Here is a 23,978-nt window from a genome sequence, read left to right on the forward strand (position 1 = left end):
AAAATCATGACCGGGGTCATGGAAGAAGGCAGTAAGGACACTACACCTGGGCGTTTAAAAACGAGCAAACAAAAAACCACCCAGGGCAACCTCCTCTGCCTTAGTACGTGGTGCCATAAATACTTAAGCATGTGAAAACCTTCATGGGCTTGATTAATCTAATTGAAGACCCAAGTAATCCAGGGAAGCCTGCAGGTACTCACATGGATGAGAACTTCTGCGCGTGACTGACTCTGTTCAAGTGTCGCCTGCATGTGTCGGGATTCATGACTGGCCGCACCACTCTTTCACGGACGCACATCTATACGGCACAAAGAGGTATAATCATATCACTTTGCTGTTGGCTATGTCTGAAATCCTCTCTATCCCCGAAACAGTGCGTTTTTTTGTACTTTTCAATTTTACAGTTTTTAATGAAAAAAATACTGAGAAGGTACCCAAAATAAGAACTGCTGTATTGTAGTCATGTGCAAAATTGTGTGCAAAGTGCTGAGGGGCTCTGTTGTTGGCCCTAAAGAGACCAGAAACTACCTTTGGCACAACCTTAACAGCACTGGAAATGGAAGATCTATGGGGCAGTCAGCTCTGTCCTGCATGGCTCATAGGTGGCCATGTCTATTGAAGAAGGATGTTCAGTTCCTAAATAATGTTGTTTCAAAGATACTTGTCACCTAGTAGGAACATTTTTTAGGGTTTGGTTTTTTTAATTCATTCCCTGTAACTTGTGATTGAAAGTACTTCCATGGCTGAATGTTGACTTGAAAACAAAAAGAAAATTTGATTGCTGTCTGTCACACTTGAGCTTCTAAATGCACAGTTGTCATCCTAAACATGAGGTAGCTAGACAGTTCTTTTAAGAGCCTAAATATAACAACTGCTTCTATTAAAGCCAGTGTGCTTAGTTTTCAATTGCCATTCCCCTCATTGTGTTTTTCAAACTTCACCACTGCTTAAAAATTATGCTTGAGAAGTTGAATTCTGGTAAAGCATGCAGACTGGCCTGAGCAGCTAGCCTGAGCTGACAGACTAAATGCTTAGCAGGATTTTCCTATGGTATGAGAAATAAAATCGTATAGCTGTTCTCATTTCTCTCCTCTCTGCTTTCATTTCCACAAATGTGAAAGCTTCTAGTAAGTTTAAAAGACCAGAGGAAATGCAGCTGCATGGCTTGTTTTGGAATTGCAGTTTGCATTACTTTGGTAGGTTTACCTCTTAAAACCACTTTGCTGTTGAGTTGAACTTTATGTTTTTAATGTAATGTTAAAGCACATCAAACATAGTTTTTAATATTACTGATTCATCCCACTCTAGAATTAGCAGCACTAACTGAGATTGTGTACTGTTTTCCTAGACTTTGCTTTATTGTTTGCATTTCATATTCCTTTGGTCTTAACATGCCTATACTGCATGTGGGGATACATCACAGTTTTCCTGCTGAAACTGACAAAATACTTTTCTGCAAAACCACTTTTTGGAGCTCCCTCTGGCTTAACAAGCAATCCAGTGAAGTGATTTTCACCACTGCACCATCCTGCATCACCTGTGAAGCAGTCCTGATGAGGAGCGAAGCGAAGGAAAGAGAAGGGAAGACAAGCATCCAGAGCTGGTTGGCCTGCTGCAGGCATGGATGTCATTCTGTGGAAACTTTTCAGCTTCCCCTACAGTTCTCCTTTTGGACAAAAGGGCAGGTTTGGTTGTTCCTCTGTCCCTAGGTGTGTTTCTACCAGCCAGCTCTATCTCTCTTTGAAGACCAGTCTGCTTTCTGACAGGCATCACAGTGTTGTTTTAAAAAGGCATTTTGTTATATATATATATATATATATATATATATATATATATATATATTTGCTATTCAAAAAGGCACTCTCACGGAAGATAGTGCGAGGCAGCTCCACAATGAACATCACAAGGACCACTGCTAGACTTCTGCGAGGAAACAGGGATGTGTGAGCCCATTCATGTCAGGGGTAACAGACACCACCAAGGGGCTGTCCAGCCTCGAGGTACACAACAAAGGAGGAGGCATGCTTGCCATGGGCTGTACAAACTGCCTTCAGGTGGGTGATCAGCGACAGGCCACAAGTAAGCCTGCCCCTTGGTCATGGGTCAAGAAAGGGCCTGTAAAAGCAGGTAGCAACCTGTTACCCTGCTGCTGGAAAGTTCATCCAGGCATTTAACATCACCCTGGATGCTCCTGATGCAGCCCATAGTTGTGGAGCCTGTGTCCTGACTCCTGCCCTCAGCAGGTGATAGCAGCGCTAAAATCTTCACAACAAGCCCCGAGTACCCAGCTTTGCTCTCTGACAGATCAAGCATCGATGAGCATTTTTCTCTTCGAACTGATTCAAACAACCTTCGAGCCGTGACTGAGTTGTATGTGCAGAACTTCAAAACCAATGAGATTACCCAGTGAATGTTAAAATCCGTCCCCAGTCAAAATACAATCTCAGCATCTCCTCTGACTACGGATGATGTAGGGGTTGGACGCATGCAGGAGGACTAACTCTCAAGGTTACTGTTTCACCCAGTGAGCTGTTGTGTTAGTTTTCAGCTGACAGCACTTTATGTACAGGGGACAGCAAGGAATTAAACCGAGTACCGCACACCAGCTGTTCAGAAGGCAAGAAAAAGGAGAAGTCAGCCCATCTAGACAGGGAAAGCAGGGCTGGAGCTTTCCTTCAGGTGTCAGGCAACAAATCTACCTGATTAAAAATTCATTGTTTATAATATGAAATCTCTACGCAGTGAGCCCCAGCATCAGAGACTCTCATCACCACGGCGCTGGCAGCAAACCGTGACTGATGGAATGGATACACAGAGCCAATGACTAACCAAGACGAGTTCAGTTTTTAATACAAAAACCTATGGCAGGTTTAAGTAAAAATAAAAACACTTATTGCTGGTATACCTTTTCTGAAACCCATTGGTGTTAGGAAAGGCTGCTACAGAGCAGCTAGCCTGAGGGCAGCGCGGTAGCGCACTGGTGCAAACAAGGACAATATTTGCATCCATTTATATTCACGTCACAGTGTGGATTCTTAATAGCCTTCCTGCCAGGCGTTGCTCAATAGTCCATTTGGAGAACCTATGGATCAACTTTATTTTTAAAAGTTTGACGTCTCACTCTGCAGTGGGAAAGCAATCGGAAAAGGTGGCCAGAGGAAAGTGCCGTTTCCCATGCTTATTTTACTGTTCTTTCTGTAGCTTCTTGTTTGCTGTATCATCTAGTTCAGCTATAGGCTCCAACACTGTCACATTTTATTCTACTTAATTGCCTATGATAAAGACTACAGAATAAAAATATTACTATTGCTTATGGTGCTCTGGCACTGAAGAGCTTGTCCTGTTGTTTTGCCACCACAGTATGAAATGCTGAGTAATAACCAAAGCATTTGCTTGGATCGACTGCTTATGAGGACCTGCCACTTTTTAGGGTGATCTTCCAAAGGTTGATACCTTCCTGTTGAAAGTACAATTCCTATATAAAACATTGTGACAGCTCTCATCTTGCTTGCTCGCTTATCTTCAAACAGCCATGAAAGAGCCTGGGTTTGTCCCTGCTATGTGGATGCTGGATCTGGGGCTGGACAGAGTAGGGCACTTGTGCTGCATCCCTAAAGTTGGACAAACCCCTGTTATTTGCCTTCTTGGTTAACAAGGTGAAAAAAGCAGCTGCTTTCTCACTTCTAGATATGTAATTTCAGGTCTGACTCTCTATGCATAGAGACCTCTAGTTTTTGACATACGGGGGTTCTGAGTAGGGTTTCACATGGGCTCTCCAGGACTTAACCAAGTCGGCAGTGAGAACTGGGAATGACAGACTTTTCATGGCCTGTTTCAAGCTGTGATTTTATTCAACTGGATTTACACGCCACGATGCTACAACCACCTTACCTGGGGATGTTGGCTTGGCGGGGGGGGGGGAGGGCGGGAGCCGAAATGTGCCTTAGAGTGTGTTTCGGCCCCTCCTCCTCACCCGTCCTCCCCCTTCTAGGTATTGCCCACCCCTCTCTAGATACTGCACCTTACACAGTAACCGGTATTAATCCGAACCACAGCAAATCTTCATGCCAGTTTAATCCCATTGCAATCTGTCCCTTCCACCCCCGGAGGGTCCTGAATTAGGTCAAGCGGGTTTACTTTAGGGTTTTATTTATGGATCTAGGGAGTTTTGGGTGTTTTTTTCTCCTGGTGATTGCACGCACAGCCACCCCCCGTGGGTTCCTCATCCTTGCAGGAGGCGGGGATGGAGGCGGGGAGCGGCGGGAGCTTTAGCCGATGGCAGCGGCTGCCCGGCAGCGGATGCCAGCGGCAACGGGACGATGGCGAGAAGCCGTGTGGTTTACAAGTACACGGAGGCGGAGGACAAGAGCATGCGGCTGGGATTCCTCCTCATCGCAGCCGGCTTGCTGTCCCTGCTGGGCTTGGGGTGCTGCTGGCTGCGCCCGGCGCTGCAGGAGCGGGGCGGCGGCGGCTCCGCCAACTGCACGGTGCTGGCTGTGCGGCAGCTCGGAGAGCGCTTCTCCTGCACCTTCTCCTGCGGGGCCGCCTGCCGCGGCACGGCTCGGTACCCCTGCCTGCAGGTCCTGGTCCGCACCTCCCGCTCCCCAGCGCCCGCCCTGCTTCATGAGGACGAGCGGCAGCTCCGCACCAACCCCAAGGTGAGACCCGCGCTCCCAAAATGAGGGCTACGGGGGGTTATAGGGATGCGTCCCGGGGGGCAAATCCTGCCCCCTTCGCCCTTCACTGCCCCGTCACTGCCCCTTGTGCCCGTCTTGCCCAAAGGGTCCCCTCCAACAGCTCTCCGTTCGGGTGCGGGTTTTTCTCTGATGGGGGGATAGATGAAGTCACGGCATCCCCCGTAAATGCCCTTGTGCTGTTACTTAGCAAGAAGTACATATATTTATATATGAAGACACACTATACATGGTATGCATGTATATATATGTGGTGGTGTGTGTACATATGTAGAGTGTCTATGTATGCACTCATAGTGTCTATGCATGCACTATCACTATACACGATGTGTATAGTGTCTATACCTCTATCTCTATATATAACTATGCATATATATTTTTGTATATACATATCTTTATATAAATATATGTGTGTAACTATCTATCTATATCTATCTGCATCTATTTATATCTATAACTATATATATATATCGATATCTATCTATATCAGTATAGATATTTGTATATCTATGTATCTATTTCCCCAGGCAGACCCAGACCCAGCTCTCCCTTTCAGCCGTGGGAGCGGCGCCGCCCCGGCCCCCAGTCTCCCTGAGCGCACTCCGCTGGGATGCTGGTGCGAAACCAGGGAGAAACTGTTGCTGCTGACTGGGAGGTCTGCCCGAGCAGCGCCTGGTGCTGTGGCTCTGGGTGTCCCACAGGGTGAGGGGCTTCCCAGAGCCGCTCCATTACAATTTCCAGCTGGAATTGTAATGGAGCAGCTGCAGATGGGGTGCTGGGGACAGGCTGTGCTGGAACAGAAGTTTCCTCGGTGCTGTTTTGATTCTTAAACTTCTCCATCACCCATATGAAAATGGACCAAACGGAAGCGTCTTTAAAGTTGCATCTTCCAGCAAACTAGGGTAGTCTGAAGGCAACGTGTGACTTGTGATTTTTCTGTCTTTACAGGCAGTTATTCTGCTTTCTACTTTTCATGCTCGGTACAGCTCACTTTGCCAGCATGCTGCCTGAGCGGGGTGTGTTTAGTTTAGTAGTTTCCAGAAAATAAAACCTGTGGCAGAATCCACCTCCTGAAAGAAGCTGAAACCAGGAGTGTGTTGGAAAAGGAAATTTCATCTCTTCAACCGAGATATGGCTGTAGCGCAGTGCCAAGAGCCATGCTAAGCACGATACAGGGGTCTGCGCGCAGGGACTGAGCAGCAGACTTCCATGTCCAGTTTGGGATGCATTGCCTCACATCTCCACAGTCACAGTTACACCAGTGTGGATCCATCTCTTGGATTAAGTTGCAGACTTGGGGTTCACGGCTTGTTTTTTGCCCCTTGGCAGCTTATGGGCTTGGAAGGGTGGTCGGGGCAAAAATCAAGAGAGTGAGAAGCAGGATGAGAAGTGTGACAGGATTTGGGTTGAATTGTTGACACCGTTCCGAAGTGGTGAGCAGTGAAGTTGGATGGTGCCTGGTAGCAAAGTGGATGAATCAGCCTGTGTGAGAGCTTTACGAACTTCACCTTTCCCTGGGGGTGCTCCTGCCAGGCTCCACAGAGCGAGTTGTGGTTATGGAAACACGCATCATGAGCTGCCCCAGCACCAGTACTTCCCTCAAATTCTCTCAGACTCCAGGCAGGCAGCAGGTAGGTGGTGAAATGTGGGAGAAAAGCCACCCTTTTAATGGGAGATGGGAAGTAAGCAGTGCCACCAGCACACCTGGGCTCACAGCTCCTGCAGATCCTTAGTGTCAGCACAGGCATCCAAACTGGGCTCTGACCGCCATGTCTCTCTGAGTAGTCAGGGAGTTTTGGTTTGGTTTTGCTTCTCCTGCCTTCCTGGAAGTCTGGTGGGAAGAGGAGGATTGTGCCTTTCGCAGGGCTGGATTGCAGTTTCTGCAGAGAGGCACCTAGAGGTTCAAGCCATGCCCGCAAATGTCACTCAGAAGCCTATATTTTATTTAACAATTAATAAACATAGGGCTGTGTGTTGGCAGTGAGTTGCACTTGCACGCTCTTACAAATCCAAGGTCTAGCTAGTACCTTGCATCTCTAGGTGTTGGTTGTTTACGCTGGGATGTTGATTGCTGAGGATTAAATCTGATTTACTAGATGAGACCAAGCAGAAAGGATGCATTTTTTGATGTAACCGCATTCTCTGGTAGTAATTGGATTTAACTAAGTGGAAAACAACATGGAAAAATAGTGCGCTCCAATTTTTTTCCTTACCTTAAGAAGCTTATGTAAACCCAATATAGAATAAAAAGAAGTTATTTAGGTCTCATTAGGAAAACATACCCTTTTAAGGGAATGAAGCATGCATAGCTGCTGCTTTGGTTTTCTCTTTTTTTCCCCTCACTTAATGTCTGTGGAGATGATTCTCCTTTTAATTTTTGTCCTGAAGTCACACCGTCCTTAAAAGCTCTCAGAATTTTATCCTGAAATAGGTCAGTCATAGCAACAGAGTAGGAATCTGCTGGATTTAATGCTTGGGATCCAGTCTGTATTTATGAATGAACACTGAAGGGGAGCCATTTAACCCTTCCTGTGTCCATCGCCTTCTTGCATCACACTTGCTTGTTCATGCAATTAGACATACAACACGCTGATCAGCTCCAACTAACTGGAACTGAAGAAAAAGACCAATTTTGTTTTGAACAGTGTTCAGATTTTACACTGCTCAGCTGCTTCTCTTTGTGGGTAGCAATTTCTCCTTGTAAATCAATAGCACAGGAAAAGCATAGCTCAGGCTCCTTACAACACACAATACTGAATCAGTTGGCAGCTAAACTCTGCTCCAGAAGTCCCCAGTGTGCTGGACTCAAATTCTCATACTTTCTGCAGCAGTGGGCTGATGCATAACCGCATTGGCAGCTCAGATCTGGCTGTTCCAGCGAGGTCTAGCTCCTAGGAAAAAGAAATTAATTATTTTTCTTGCTTGCTTCCTAATCACATCATTGTACAGCCCAGGATTCATTTTAGCTCTTAAAGGATTATATATAGCTGGGTCAGAGTTAATCCAGAAATGTATGTATGAAGCAGCAGGCATGATTACATTTGTATCCAGTATCAGTGATTTGAGGAATTCTTTTCTTTTTCCTTGTCGTCTCAGAAGAAGAAATTTCAGCAGAGTGACGGTGCCTTTCTTCAGCTGCCTTCATAGCAATAATAATCTCCGAGATAAGGCTTAAGGGGGATTAATACCAAAGTCAATTTGTCACTATCATTCTGGCCATCAAGTCCCTTGGCAGCACACACAACTAGTGCAAGCATCAGGCTACAGGTTTGGCTGGGTAAAATAACAGGGGGGTACATCAGCTTCTCAAAATATCAGTTCTCTGGCTCTTTAGACTTTCCCCTTTCTGCGCATGAAGTTAAGTGTAGGGCTGGAAGAACCTGCACACTGTTCTGTTGAGAAACTTTTAGGCAGTGACTGGTGAGCCTGATCTTAGCAGCTGTGCAGAAGGACCCAGTTCTCCCTGTCTCCATCCCTGGACAGGGGAGCAGAGCAGCCAGCTGCGGCTCCTTGTCTGTGCTCCACATCTGTGCCTGCTCCTGCCGCACTTCTTTCTGTATCTGTTCACCCTGACAAGGTGATGTACTGTTACTGCTTCTGTGCACTTGTAAATAGAACTGGTTTGTTTGGGGTTTTGGATTCTCCTAAGTATGACCCATGATGAAGGAGGTTTAATAGCAAAATATGCCCAGCTACAACATTTGCCTACAGCAATTTCGTGAGGGTCTGGTGAAGCACCAGCTCCGTGTTCCGGCCGGTGCCCTTGACAGGCAAACACTGCAGATGCTGCCTAGCAGTTTTTTAGGTAAACCCTATAAGTCCCACCACCCTCCTGTTTTGCTTGGGGTGCCTCTCTCTGCCTTGAGCCTCTGATCACTCCTGGTGGGTTTTCCTCTGCTGATGGATGCAGGTGAAAACCAGCTGTGGTGCTCAGCTCCAGCTCCCTTGGTACAGTCAGCTGGAGGAGATGTTTTTTTATACTTATGGAGCGAGTCCCCCTGCTCAACTTCTGCTATGGTGGGATGGTTCTGGCAGCACTAGTTCCCTTACAGGCCATGAAGATAACCCAGTAACATGCAGAGATGCTCACACACAAAGCTAGGAGAAGCTGAGGCTGAAGACTTTCTTCTTAGTGCAACCGCTTTGTCTTCTGATGGGCTGAATTGCTTCTGCTTTGGGCTCTTACATGCATTTGCGTTTGGGACATTCTTGGTCTTGTCTTCCGATAGTGTCTTCCAGGACTGAGGTAGCTTCCCTCGGAGCCTACCAAGTCTGACTTCTTTTTCATAAAAAATATGATTGAATTGCTTTGAAAAGCATGAGATGCAACCTGGAAGCTAAACCATGGTCAAGGGTTCATGCCTCCATCTCTTCTCTATGATATGGAAGAATATCTGCTCTGATGAAGGGTTCAGAAGGACCAGGACTCTTCCTAGGCATCTGCAAAGACACTGGTGTGGCGGCATCCAGCAGCAAAAACAGATACAGATCTTACAAAACCTCAGTGCAAAGGTATATTAGTTACTCGCTGATGTTTTTGCTGAATTACATCCTGACTCCTCTATCCAAACACTGGCTCTGATTGAAGGGAGAATATTGTTAACCTGATAACGATTTTGAGCTGTGTAATTGAGACTGTATTTGAATTACATAATAATTTTATCGTTGCTATGACATAGCGTAGGAGGTGAGATTACAGCACCGTGAGCCAATAGGTCTGCTGAAAAGACCTCGGCTCCATTAGATTTATTCTGAATGTCTGATCTCTAGAGCTGTTCTCCAACTTCATTGTAACTTGTTCAAGGGGGGAAAAATAAATCAAAGGAATACAGGGTGGAACACTTAAACTGAAAATGGATGCTGATGCATGAACTGCGATTGAGCACAAGCCATCCCAGCTTGCTTTCAAACACTTGGCATTTATTCATGTTTTGATGGCAGGATTTCATGCTGTGTCTCATGGGGGAGGACTGCAGAATTAACCTTTCAGAAACTGCTTGTTGCCGAAGCGGGAGGTCGTTTCAGGTTCACCCACCAGCTCATGGCAGCAAAAGTTGCCAGGTTTTTTGGAGGGTGATACAGTTGGTCAAGCAAAGTCCCCAAGAAGCGTGCTTGGGAGGCTGAGAAAAGACAGGCCCACTACCCATGTGGATCAGAAAGGGCCAAAATGGTTGGTGGGAACTGTGCTGGCCTCCCGGGGAAGAAAACAAACTCCAGTGCTTGTGCAGCACAGTGGAGTTGGACCTTGGGTATTCACTATGGCTCGAATCCTTCATCAAGTCAAGAAGATGTTTCAGGGTGACCCTTGGGATTCATGTAATGAAGATTTCACCTTGAGCAGGGACCACTTCTCCTCTGCAAGACTGTTAATCTTCAACAGGCTCAAGCAAGGAGGACCCATCGTTTTAAGGCAAGCCCCTGGGTGTCTCCTTTGTGTTTTCCACAGGAAGATAAAGAGGAACAGAAGGCAATGAATCCAACATGGTTTCTGTTAGCTGTCATTGGAATTACTTGTGCAAAGAGTGTTATGAAGTTTTAGTTGCAGAGAGCTTATTCACTGTTGTCCCCAATTTGAGGGAGGTGGAAGGTCTCTGAAGTACACAGAGAAAGTTTGGCCAGCAGAGGAGAGGTGGGGTGGTCACACTTTCATAGAAGAGGATGAATAGGCTCAGCCACGAGGAAGAAACATTTGAGAGGAGAGAGGGAAGCGTGCAGAATCTGTTGACTCCATGCAGCTGCTGCATAGATGTGTTTGTGCACTGGGAGCATGGAGGAAAGAGGAGTGTGGTTGATGCTTCCAAAGTACACAACCAAACTAAAACCACTGCCAGCTAAGGAATATTATTGAAGATAGAAACAACTGCATGTGACAAATCCTGTGTTGTGGTTCCTGGAGCAGAGTGGTGTTGCTGCTCATTTCTGTCCTTTGTGATCAGCAGTGGGACAATCCTTGTTCAGGGTCATCTGAATGGTGATCTAAAGGGAGCATTGTTCCATGGCAACATGCAATGTGGGCCTATGTGAAAACAGGGGCCCTTGTATGTGAAATTTCACCTTGGAAGCCACAAGCAGGACCTTGTGAATTCTTTTAGTCTGAAGCATGGAAGCTGTTGGCAGCATTGTAAGTGCTGACAGAAGTGGTCAGGTTTTACATGATCAGGCCGGTAAGATCCTGGTATTTCTCCCCTTCCCCTGGAATGGTGAAGATTCTAGTTGTTGTATGGTGGAGATGGACTTGTAGGTCTGTACAGCTTGGGTACAGCATGCAGCGTGGGACACGGTAGGCCCCTGTGATACCTCACTAGATGGAGAGGGAGAGGAAGCACTAGCAGGCACAGTGAGTCATGTTTATTTTCAGGTTAAAGTATCTCTCTCTACTTGCTGTTACTGCCTTCAGGGTACTATGAAGAAACTCATGTTGTGATCATATGTGGAGATCCCTTTAGGGGCTTCCCCTGCACCTCCTGCTTCCTCATCCTACTTAAGAGACTTTTCAGCTACCTTCACGGACACATTTTCTGCTTGCAGCTCCCAGTTTTAAAGGAATTAAAAGATCTATGTGTGCACCTGGAGTCTTGCTGTCCATGTGTCCTCCAGGGTGAAAAGCCTTGATGATTTCCAAGGACCAGTTTAGCCTTGTTACTCAGTTTTGTTCAACATCTCCTGTAATGCTCTCCTGTACCAATGCTTGGGAAAAATAGGAGGGGTTGTGCAGTGAGATCCTGCAACTACCAACACCGGATTCAGTGGGTTGTTTTTTCTTGTTTAATTCCCTGTGGCTAGGAGGGAGGGTGGTGTGTCAAAGACGTGACATGGAAACAAGGTGTGTGCATTGTGTGTGACCCAGAGTGGAGTCTCTGAAAACCCAGCCCCAAGTGCACCAAGCTGGGGCACGAACTTCCCTTGATCTCTTTGGGCTTTGAAGCAGATGTCTGAGGGTGAGATCTGGAGATATAGCTCAGCTGCACGCTCAACCCTTGTTGAATCTGCTGATCCTTTCTGCTGAAGTGGAGCTTTGAACTTTCTCTGCTTGTTTCCCCATGTTGTAACAGTGCAAGAATACTTGTCTTTTGCCAGTGGATGTCAGCCACATATCAGATATTCCGTCATATGGGAAAGCCTGCTGGAATATTTTGGTTATTAGCATGGTGGTAAAAAAACCTTGCAATTATGTGCCTCACTGAAGCTAGGAAGCAATTAAAATCTAATCCATGTGCTGACTAGGAATACGTCAAAATTAAATGATCATTTTTCCATTCACCACACAAACCCCCAAGGTGTTATGTGGCAGGTTGGTTTGATAATGGAACAAAAGAGGATAAAGCCCTTATTTCGTTTCTGAATGGTGGCATATTCTTTTCCAGTACCTTCAGGGAGTAACTAGCAATTGAAGTAAAGTTCAACAACTAACTTTTTTGTTTCATTGAACATTGAATTTACTCTTTGCTTATTTCAGTCACACTGTTATTGTGAGGAAAATGCAGAGAGAGTGATGTCCTGTGTTTCTGAATGCAGAAGTAACTCTGTTTTGCAACGTGTGTTGGCAGTGTTCATACATCCCTCCCTGCACAAGAGACGATCAGGAGAACTCTGAGAATGTCACATACAAGCAGAAATACTGGAAGAAGAAAGTGGGTTCACAACCATTTACATGCTACTTTAACCAGCACTTGAGGTGAGTAATCTACATTTGCATAGCAGAAGTGCTTACACATCTGTTTAACAGCTGTCCACTGGTTCCGTTTGAAAATACATACAAATGTATGCATATATATAAACATACACAGCCATAGAGTCATGTGGTTTATCAAACAGACTTTAGTGCAGAGCTTCACAAGACGACTCTATTGATGAAAAGCTACAGAGAAAGTGGAAAACAGTTTTTACCACTCAAAGTAAAAACATGAAATTCTGAGGAAAGTTTTCCTTAAGAACATGTAATCTTAAGGCAAAATCTTGGCTTTTAACACTTATGTGGCAAATTTCTGGTTTGGATATTGATATTTCTTCCCTCCATGGAAGAGAAATCCTACTGTGTTCATGAGGGGCTGGAAGAAAAGGGGAGATCAGTAAACAGTACAAAGCAACCCAGGGATTGTGTTCACAGAGGATTAATTAGTCAGATACGTGTAACAAACATTCACAGAACTGCCAGTTTTCACACATGCCTGCAGAGTAGAAACTTGTAACTTAAAACATCTCGTCTTCTGTTGCAATTCTTACTTTTACTACTGATGTTACTGTGACTTACACAAGTATAAGGTGTTGTTTCCTTCTTTCAGTGGGAAGCGGAGGGGGAGGGAATCTTTTTGCCTATCTCTTTCTGACAATGATGTGTTGGGGAATAAAAGGTTACCACAATGTGCAGGCTTGCTGGGAGCACTTGGGAGAACAGCAGTGACTGGAATGATAGGTCCATGTAGACAGGGAGGTGAAAAATATTTAAGATCTCCAAATCAGCCAGGGTTTTACGGGGTTTAGACTCCAATTCTGGAGGCATATGACATGTGCTTAGTTTGATCAAAATGAATAATTTTGAGAGCTGGGGAGGCTGTTCTTGGTTGCTAAGTTAAGAACTCATATAAGTATCTGCCACATCAGGGACTAAAGGAAGAGGCTGGTCCTACTCCACCAGCCCTTGGATGTTAAACAGATGAGGCAGACCTAGGTGGGAATAGCTTGGGGCTTGCAGGTGCAATTCAGGGCTCAGTGTGGGAGTGTTGGCATCAGATATTGAAGTTTATTAAGGCACCCGGGAGGCAAGTGGGTGCCAGTGTGTGCTAGGACTTTGGAGGAGCTGGAGAGCTGGAGCAGGGCGGCAGGTGGAGAGATTCCCAGCTCTCCCGCGGGTGGCCTCCTGAGTGCCTTGGGGGCTTCAGATTTGCCCTAGGCCGGCTTTGTTTGTTGTGTCCTGTCCCCCATCCCCATCCCCTCCCACAGCACCCCCCCCCCCGAGAGACGGTAGACCTGGTTGGCATGCTCAGGCTGACACTCTGCTGTCCCTGGTTAACTTTTTGCAGAGGGAAACCACCAATACTTTGGTAGCAAAGCCAAGTTATTTCTTACAGTGGGGAAAGAAGCACTGTCTACAGAATGCAGAGGTTAAAAGTTAGGGCTCCCTGTGCAGTGACATCAGGCCTGGAAAGGACCTTCTTGGGAGCTGTTTTGGTTCACAATGTGCCAATGCTTGCATCTGCTAAGCAGCAGCCACCAAATGACTGTTTTGGCATCTCTAGACAGAGAGGTGCTGCTAGTTCACCAGCTGAGACTGAGTGAGCAGGGTAGTCAGAAACATGGGAGCTTCTGCAGAAGACATCATGGCCAGGATTCACCTGAGGTGGTAGGACAAGGTGCTGTGCAAATTATCTCTTATAGTCAGTGGGGAGAATCCAGAGCCTTTCATCTTAGCCAAAAATAAATGCCTAATGGGGGTCAGATGCCCAGAGATGTTTATTTCTCTCCTGTAAAGGAGCTTAGGGTGATCTGCTCAGGTGCAGGCACCTAGGTGGTCGGTGTCCAGAGCTATGGAAGCTGGTTCTCACATCACATCTGTAGATGAAGCAGAAGCAAAATTGTTCTGAGGCTGCACAGTACCTAGGGTCTGCCATTTATGTAGGTTGACACTGAGGAATTATGCAGCACTCAGACAGAGTTTTTTCCTTATAGCTGCTGTATCCTATTACTGTTAAATGTTCTTACCAAATGCAATGTCTGCCCTGAAACACTGCCTTTTGCTGTTCATACAACAATTTATTTACAGCAGAAGAGAGGCTTGCTGCCAGAGATACTTGAAGATAGTCTAAGCTGAAATGTGAACACCATTTATTTTCTTCTGGAGATGGGAATGAACTTTAAAAGATAAGTTTTGCTGACTAGGAATGTGCTTGCTTAAGTATACTTTTAGAGTTACAATGACTAAATAACTTATGAAGAAATCAAAACCATACAAACTGAGGGGAAAACCTGTTCACTTCGTAATAAAGTGTGTGTATTTCCTGTCAGTATTTTTTTAACTGTGTGGATGAGCTAATTCTCTGTGTTAGTCTGTATAAAACATATGGAATATAGTGGTGGGTTCCTTAGAGTAAATAGGATTTGCAATATTAATACTCCCTTTTGAAAAACAAGAGTAAAATTCTAGGTAAATATCAACAACTGAGCATCGTCTCCTCTTCATTGAACTGAAATTAGCATAATTCTCAGAATTGTTGCTGCATGAGGAGGGCACAGTTAGGCAAGACCTCCCTTCAGTTTGGTGGGGCACGTTTCAACAGGCTGCTTTGAAAAGAACAAGTGATGCCATTTGTACAGTTCAAAGTTATACAAAAAGGGTGAGAAGCAGACTTTGCAATTTCAGTCATTCTCAGTTAACACAGAGATGCCCAACATAACGAGCTGTCTGACATTGATCTTAGAGAGCCAAAGCACAGCTTAGCTTGGAGCTCAGCATTTTACTGAAAAGTGAGGTTTTGCTTTGCCACCAGAGACAATTACCTTTAGGGTCCCACTCTCTTCTGGCTAGCTTTGGGCCACGTGGTGCAAGCTGCATGACAAAGTCACTTTTCCAGAGCTCTAGTGAAGGTGCCTGTCTGTTGACATGATGATACTCCAGTCTGAAGGGAGCCCTGCCCAGAAGAAACCAACCCCCAGTGTTTCAGAGCACAAAATAAGTGACACATTCAGATTAAGTTCTCAGGTTGTTGCCAAAGGTTTGAGAAGGCATCAAGCTCTAGTGCTTCAGTGTTCTGGATCTCACACCATGTTCCAGGGGGTCTGTAGTCATGAACACCTGCAGATAAGGGTCACAGCTGCATGCCCTGAAGTGGGAGGCCTGCGGAAACGTATGGGATGGGAGAGACCCTGTCACTTCATTTCTTCACATTCCAGGTGTTATTGACAGCAACAACAAGAACAAAAATAGAAAACCCAAGATCTCCATCACCTCAGACCCTTCAGTCCATGCCATGCAGAGACATGCAGAGCAACATAAGTCAGGTCTTATTAGTGGCTCATTTACGTGGCATTATTGCTTTTTAGCACTGGATTCATCCATTATAGCAAGTACGTTCTGTGGTTCCTTTGCTGTGGTGCAGCAGATGAGCCAGCCATGCTTTATACTTCCCTGTGTTTGCTGCAGGATGCTGTGAACAAATCCACCTGAGATCTGAAAAGCAAGCACTGTCTGGTGATTAATGCCCACCTGTATAGTGTTGGGATACCCTGCAGGCCATTTATCTGTGAATAATTGTCTGCAGAAGCCAAAGGTGCTCTGGTAATAGGGTTTCTCATTCATAAATGATGGAACAGAAATCTCAGTGTGTTCCAGTACTTCATAAAGTTTCCCAAATTAATTCCCTCCAATCAGAAGAGGGTGTTGCTATTTCCTATCCTTTCTTTTACTGTATAACCTGTAGAGCAGTGCTCAGGGCTGAGAGGGAAAGGAATTTACTGTTAGTAAGATGTAGCTCTGCCTCCATGTGCAGCTGTTCCAGCTGAGGATCTCTGTGTCTCGCAACAATAGGGGAAAAAATACTGATGAGTGCTTGTCATAGTGAAAGGATGTGAATAATTCTGGGAAAAATAAGTGTGTGCAGATTGAAAACATCTTTAAATCCAGATTGTTTGAATACAAACAATATTTGTAAGGTTTCCCTGTCCCCTGCCTCTGTCAGCTTTCTCCGTGTCTCATAAATCGCATGGTACGGTGCAGAAGTGATGACTAAAATGTTTATGTGCTTGTAAATTTTGGTCCTGCATGACTTCTTGGTAATCCTGCACTGCAATTCTTCCCATGACATTTACTAATTGTTTAGAAGGCTCTGATGAAGGCCTGCTTTACCCAGTGTCTGTTTGAACTCTTGGTAGCACCTAACAGGGATGTGTTGCATCATGCAACAAGTAATCCAGTTACCCCTGGTCAGAGCCCCACAAGGCTCCAGCCCTAAGCTCAAAGTCCTGCTAAAAATAAGTACTGGTTTCACCTTTTAGCAAGGAAAAACGGATTCCTCCCACCATCTCTGTTCAATGAAAGGTAAAGGCGTGTTTTCAGAGTGAAAGTAGAGATTTCCTTAGGGTTGTTTTTAGTTTGTTCATTCTTCTTTCACCCTGTGGGCTGTGGGGCAGTGGGGGTTGTGCTTCACAGTGGCCATTGCTGTTTGCAGCAGAACCAAGTCTTGATGCCTGAGCAGCGCCTGAAACTTTTCAGGTTTTGCTCTCCCTTTTGTCCCAGTAGGTCTCTCTCTTGCCCTGCCACTGATTTATGCATTGATAACTGGTGTTAGGAGTTTAGGTGCATCCACTTGAGAGGCTTTGCATTTACTAGACACGTGAATAGCAGCATTGCTTGAAACAAGAGATGCTCCATGACCGAGCTTAGGGGGAACATGTGCAACCCCTCTGGTCAACATCTTTGAACTGAAATATCATATGGATGCCATAGAGCAAAGGTGGGTTTATTAAATGCGCTATATTTGCAGATACAAGGAAATATGTTTATTTCCCTGCTGATTTTCACAGGGAAAAGAAACACATTTCCAGGCATGATATACCTCTTCCGGGTTCAGCTCCGCTGCCTCAGCACCATGGGAGAGATGCTGTGCGGACTTCCAGCAAAGCTGTGTCTTTGTCATGAGATAGTTTCCTGAGGGAATAAGGACACCTTTCCTTTTGTGTTTCCAAGCCAAACAACAAACATTCAGACTCTGGGAACTGGCAGGTCACCTCTACAAAAGTAGCAAGAGAAAGTCAAAACTGCAGTTTCGATACATGCTGATCTTGCTGGGCAAACCCAAACAGCGATGTTACTGTATTTTGGGTGTCATACAGCTATTTATTTCCCTTCCTGAGGAAAGGGGCTGTTTGCTGTGGAAATACAGCCCTCTTTCTTCTCTTCTTTTTTCTGCTTTCCTATTAAATACATCTTTCTTCCTCTCCCCTTCCACCATCCCCTTGTTTTGTCTGCCCAACCCTGTTAGCCTCCTCTGACACTCCTGCCGTTCCTGCAGCAGCTCTGTGGCTCCTTTCCAGGCTCCTGGTCTCCTTGCTTCTGCTATTGATAGGGGTTTCTGTTCCTTTGGCCTGTATCTAGCATTCCCAGGTAGACACAGTGTTTTCCTGCTGCTGTGTGCTTCTGTTCCTTGGGCAGGTGATAACCACCAAAGGCTCACTCTTCTGAAGGCCCTACAGGATGTTTGGTTTCTGAACTCATCACCTCCATCATGGTGCAGCACCATGCTGGGGTTCTGCCTCGCTGGCATAGCCTAGCTCTGGCTACTCTTGTCCCACAACATAGCCATCATGATTATCTCATGGCTCAGAAGTAGCTGTGACAGGCCCCATAAACCTCAGGGCTTGCTGTCAGTGACTTTGCTGTCTTGGTGATCCTCTCCATCTGTGCTTGGCAAGACAAGTATCTCTGTATGCATATTTCTGATTCAAAAACTTGTGGGGCAGCTCTCTTGTATTAATCACTGTGTGAGCCTAGGAGTGAAAGCCAAAGCGTTTTGTACCACAACAGATCCAGTTTTCGCTGGTCCCTGAGGAGGGCTGATGTCATGCCCTGCTAACAAGCTCAGCCCCAAGAAGGAAACTGCAGTAAGCTGCCCAGCAGCATGGATGTGTTCCATGGGCCAAACAGGGCTTCTGCAGTCCTGGCTGCTGCTCTGGGTACTTTTTACAAGCAGATTTTGTTCCTTATTCAGCAGGGTTTGTTGCAGGATTGCTTCGGAGTTGTCCTAGGGAATGTACCCAAACACTGCAGACTCAGATGTTGGAGGAGAGCTGCTCTGTGCACCTCGCCAGTTCCTTAGGAGGCTCCCACAGTGATGGTGGCAGTTCTGCTCCACCCAAGAATTCATGAATTCATCTTCAGGAACTCTTCCCCTAAACAGATGCCATCACATGAGGATAGGAAACAGGTGGAAGAAGTGAAATCCAGCCTCAGCAGGCTAACCTGTTAATTTATCACTGATGACTTTGCACTATTTAATTGTTCTGATTAATTCTGATTCTAACTTCCTCTACCTCCTAATTTTTCACCAGTCTTTTCTTTCACACCAAAGGTTTGTAGCCTGGCACAGATCACCTGGAAACAAACACAAGCATGATCATTCTTCAGGTACTTAGCCAGGCCCTCACTCACAGTTCCCGCCGTGCCAGTCCCTGGCTGCTGGCATGGGACTTACCAGTGACTCCCTTGTGTCTCCCTACCCATTTCTTCTGAAGAGCAAGAGAAAACTTGGGGGTTAATCCTGTTTGCAGGGCACAGTGTGTGTGCCACGATGACGCCCGAGACCCCTGCAGTGACCTCTGCACATCTCCTGCAGAGCCACAGGGTTGCTGGGACTGCAGTGCTCCTGCTGCAGAGGACATCTGGCTGCCTGGACCCTGCTGCTCGGGCTGCTTTCACTGTGGATTTGCAAGTCCAGTGTGACCCATGTGCTGCTGGGATCTTTTTCCCTGGTCAGGCTCTCCTGCCTGGATGGTCCTTCTCAGGTCACTCCCTGCTGGCACCAGTCCTGGGCTATGGCAGCGGTGTGGTGGGCTCAGGGTCTCGTGCAGTGCATTGTGAGTGTGCAGCAGGGCTGATTTTCCCTGTTCACTTTAGAAGTTGTTATTTGCCGCTGTTTGCAGTCTCAGCTCCAAAAAGCAGAGTTAAAAGGAATTACCTTGTAAAGGAAAATAGAGAACATTTTCTATTTCAGTAATCCCTTTTCAGGTATTTCTTGCTGCTATAAAAGTTGTGTCTCATTGGGACCTGCTGCTATTAACAGCCTCTAAGGTGTTTTCCAGAGCACTCTCCATAACTGCTGTCAGCTCTGGTGATGGGTCTCCAGGAAAGGGCTCCTCAACTGGGCACCACTGAGCTCAGGCTCTCATTCTCTGCATCATCTTTCTGCCACTCCAGCACTCCCCACTGCTTTCCCCTACACCCTGCAATGTCTCCGTGTGGGTCAGCAGATGCAGGAAAGATGAGCTGGTCCTGATGGAAATGCAAAGGAATGGCGTTATAAGCTGCCAAAGTTGATCTTGATGAGTTTCCATGGGCTGTTACAGTCAGATAACCAAGATGTTGCCACCCAGGAGCATGGAGTCTGTCTGCTGGCAGTGGTGTCTGTCTTTATTAACTTTTCTCATTCACTCCTGGAGTCCAGCAGTGCTTATCTGCTCTGCAAATTTAATGTAGGATGAAATAAAGAGCAGCTGAAAGCACAGTAGTTCTTTGGGAATAACCACAGAGGTTAAATCAAGTAGGAGGAAGGCCAAGATTTGTCCCACCATTTTTTGGTACCTAGAGTAGGTATAGAGAGGCTGCATCCCAGAGGGTCCCTGACCTGTCCCATGTCACCCTCTAGGAGTGCTTCTCCCTCCTCTTGACTAAGAAAGGGCATTTAATGTCTTAAATGTGGTGTCAATAGTCATTTAGTGATGTATTTTGGGGTGACCCAGTCATGACTTAATGCATTATCTGAAAAGACACTGTGAGCAGTTGACAGCAGATTGCTGCACATCTTCTGCCATGCAGGAATTGCACAGGGTATCTTGCTGTAGCTAAGAATAGCAATAATACCCATCTGAACCCAAATGGATACTTAGGATTCAATATCCCAATTGAGGCTTCATTAAAGGCCTCTGTAAGTCTTTGATTCTTTTCCAAAAGGGAAACTCTTTTAAATGACTAACTTGCAAGAGTTACAGTTGCACCTGTAATGAGTGTTTGGCATCCGTCTCTGCTACCTTTGGTACAGAAGTTTTCCAAAATATCTATGATTCATTCAAAAGGGTATCCTGCTCTTCCCAGGCACAATTCTCTTCGCTGAATCTATTTTTCTAGTTTGTGTTTTGCCCCTTATTTTTGAACTTTTTGATTAATATCTGCTTTAGAAAGAATATTTAAAAATCAACTTCACTTGTAAGCTGAGAGCTGTAAGGATTGAAAGCTGCCTCCTTATGGCCTCCTTGCCAATTTGCACTCTGCTATACACAGACGATGGTACAGTAAAATTGAGGAAAGCAATGCTATACCTCCTGTGAAAGGATTTTTTCTCTTTGGGTGCTGTCATTTATATGGCATAGGCTGGTGAGTGTGTGCCCATAAAGTTAATATTATTTTATTCAATTTATGGTCTCCACATGTGCCTGATTATGTGTCTGGAGGGTTTGGGTTGAACAGACTTCATGTGTTCCACTACTGAATACACCTCGGTTTCTTTTGATCTCTTTTTATGTTGCTGAGTTTCAACTTTTATATAGCAGAGCTGCTCTTAATCAGAGTCTGACTCTGCTCATTGCTACACAAGGAGAGATGAGTGGTGCTGCTGGCCCTGGGGACACGCAGGCTGGCACAGTGCAGAGGAACCTCCATGCAGCAATTTTGAAGGAGAGACCTCCAAATGCAAATGCAGGTTTGATTAAATCAGGGTTCAGGAATAGCCTGGTGGTCTGGCTCCTTTGACTCCTTAAGGATGGATAAACCCCTGTAGATTTGCTGGCATCTCCAATAATTAAATTCTTGGTGAAGGAAAATTAATTTCTTCTTGTTTCCTCTACAGGAGATGTTTTCTTAGTGCTACTTTCTATCAAGATGAAACTGCTAGGGGAGAAACAGCAGTTGTTGCTCAGGTATCTGTTCCCATGTGCCACTGCGTTACGAGAACTTAATTCCCAGGACCCAGCTTTGTGAGCCTGGGTTGCAGGATTTTAAGTTTGTTGCTGAGGAGAGTCAGGTAGTGTTGATAAAGCAACATGGAATGGGAATATTCAATGTAAGTAAGGACCAGTATAAGCCATGACTTACATATTTTCCTCATTAGAGAAAGCTCTGTTTCCTTCCTTTGCGTATGGTTTTCCAGCAGACTGCATGTCTCTGGCTATAGATGGGAAAGCAATGGTGAAATGCAAATGCTACAGGACTGATTTAATAACTGTTACACTGCAGGAAAGCAGAAAGAGACAGAGCTGAGGAAAACCTGCCATCAGAATTCCCAGCAAACTTCCAAGACTTGGAAGATACGTATGGACACCCAGTTTCTGAGACATGTGGCACAGCTGAATTTCCAAACCTCTTGAGATGCCTCCTCCTTGCTATTATCCTCCCTTTGATTCCCTTTGGAAATGCATAACTCTATCACAGACTCGGCCATGACTGAGTATTAGTTGCTGTTGTTGGAAGCATGGGAGGGCGTTCAGATCTTCAGGGGTGGCTCCCCAAAGTGTCCCTGTAGGGGCATCCTCAAGCCCACTGAGGAGCTGGTGTTTGCAGTACCAAATCACAGCTTACTCCTGAAGAAGCCTCTGCTGGAAGGAGCTGAGTTGGGAGCCTCTGACACCCAGAGGCTGGGCAGGAGTCATCCTGACAGTAGGTTTTGTGCAGACTCCAGCCTGGGCTGCCAGCAGTGCAGTGCTGAGGACAGGACTGGCTCTCTATCCAGAGCCAAACCACAGCCAGGGCTTTGTCAGGAGCCTCTATGTTGCTCCATGGACAAATCAGTGCTCAAAGCTAAAAGGGAATCTTTAACTGCAATTTAAACTCTTTGCACAATGTCTGATGTTATTTGAGGTAGATATGTATAACTGCTGCCTGGTGTTATGTTTTTGCTGGAGCGGTTTTCCAGTCCACAGTTTTATATTACATCTCTCATGCTCTTTCTGAGGACCACAATCCCTGGGAGACATAAAGTATAAATTTTATTTATTCATTCATTTATTTATTTAACTGAATTAACTTGTTATCCTGTAAACACTGCAAGTGGAAAGCCCTCGTGGCCTGCCACGAGTGCTGGTGATAGATGCGCAAAAGAAAGCAGTGAATGAAGCGGTCTACCTAATCATTTTCTAACACTGTTGCACATAAAACATCTTTATTGTTTCCATGGCAGATGCTTTCCACTCATGATGAATTGATGATGTCGAGTTGATTTACATTCTCTACCTCTTCTGTTCCTCCTCTTCACAGGCCAGATGATGTGATGCTGAAGCGCACTCATGATGAGACTGTCCTCTTGCACTGCTTCCTCTGGCCCCTGGTTACGTTCCTGGTTGGAGTCCTCATAGTGGTCCTCACCATCTGTGCCAAGAGCTTGGCTGTCAGGGCAGAGGCAATAAAAAAGAAGAAGCACTTGTAAGTGGCAAGGCTGCTGATGGAGAAGAAAAACCTTCAAGAGGGTCTCAAGTGAGGCAGCTTGACACATATGCAGGTCTCTGCAGGGGCACCCAGCTGCGCCTCCTTCCAGTGTCTCATCTGACAGTGGAGTTGCTCTTGCCTCAGGATTATCCTTGGAAGGCTGCCCCATGAAACGTCAGCTAATTGCTTCTCCTGCTATGGCAGTAAATAAATATGTTCTACCAAAAAAACATCTACACTGTACCAAATACGCTGTGCACTGTTAGCCCTGAACAACAGCTACCCAGCTCCTAGCGGTATTGAGAGACAGTTTATAAAAGCCCTTGATGATGCTCATTTCATCTCTACAAAGTGATCTTTACTATTGTTTAATAGTAAATAATTAAACATATTTTATGATAGACTGATAGACTGTATTTCCAAAATAATAAAGTTTGGTTGTTTGGGTTTTTTTTAATCTTAGTTTTGTTTTGTTTGAAAAAGCTTTAAGACTAAAATAACCTTGTGCTGATTTTGTTGTTTTTTTTTTCACTGTGTAGAACTTCCATTTAAAATTCAGACTTTAACTTCTGTCTAAAAAAAACTTTCATTATCGCCTTTTCACTGTGAAGATATGTAGAAATCTCTCAGAAATACTACTTATAAAATTAAACAAGTGCTGGAAATGGTCATTAAATAGTAGATCTAATTTTACTGCCTCAGTGGTATTCAGTCCCTGCAGTTTTAATTTGACCCTCTCAGTTACCCTGTTCACCCAAATGCTCTCAGGCTGTAAGGAGCAGGGATTTGGGGGAGTTTTACAAGAATAGGTTTTACCATTGACTTATGTGAATAATGGAGTGCCTAAGTGCCTGCTGAGGGGAACCTGTGAGCTGTGGTGTGATGTATGTCACCAGACACCAGGGATGGCTGCAGGGAGGGCTGGAGAAGGACATCAACTCTTTGTAGGGCTGTGGGTGTTTGCTGCTGAGCTGCCCATGCCAAGGACACCTATTTCGTGCAGGGTCATTCCAAGGGGATGCTCCAGAAAATGCAAGGCTGGGCATGGAATCTTGCTGGGTGGCCTTTCCCTGCTTCTCCCAGCTCCTCACTGTGTATTATGGGTGTACCAGTCCTAGTCCACTCGCTCAGTGCAAAGATTTCTGTATTCTGACAGTTTC

General features: G+C 45.5%; 1 protein-coding gene across 1 annotated transcript; it reads left to right on the forward strand.

Annotated features, from left to right (window-relative positions):
- Nucleotides 1-4,224: 4,224 nt before the first annotated feature.
- On the forward strand, nt 4,225-23,439 carry KCNMB4 (potassium calcium-activated channel subfamily M regulatory beta subunit 4). Its single transcript, XM_062613732.1, has 3 exons — nt 4,225-4,661; nt 12,245-12,372; nt 22,651-23,439. The coding sequence occupies exons 1-3, from the start codon at nt 4,323-4,325 to the stop codon at nt 22,817-22,819; spliced, it is 636 nt and encodes a 211-aa protein (XP_062469716.1). The 5' UTR covers nt 4,225-4,322; the 3' UTR covers nt 22,820-23,439.
- The last annotated feature ends 539 nt before the right edge of the window (nt 23,440-23,978 follow it).

Source organism: Pezoporus occidentalis, unplaced genomic scaffold (assembly GCF_034315485.1).
Source record: "Pezoporus occidentalis ecotype Australia unplaced genomic scaffold, CSIRO_AGI_Poc_V1 ctg17, whole genome shotgun sequence".
NCBI classification, from domain to species: domain Eukaryota; kingdom Metazoa; phylum Chordata; class Aves; order Psittaciformes; family Psittacidae; genus Pezoporus; species Pezoporus occidentalis.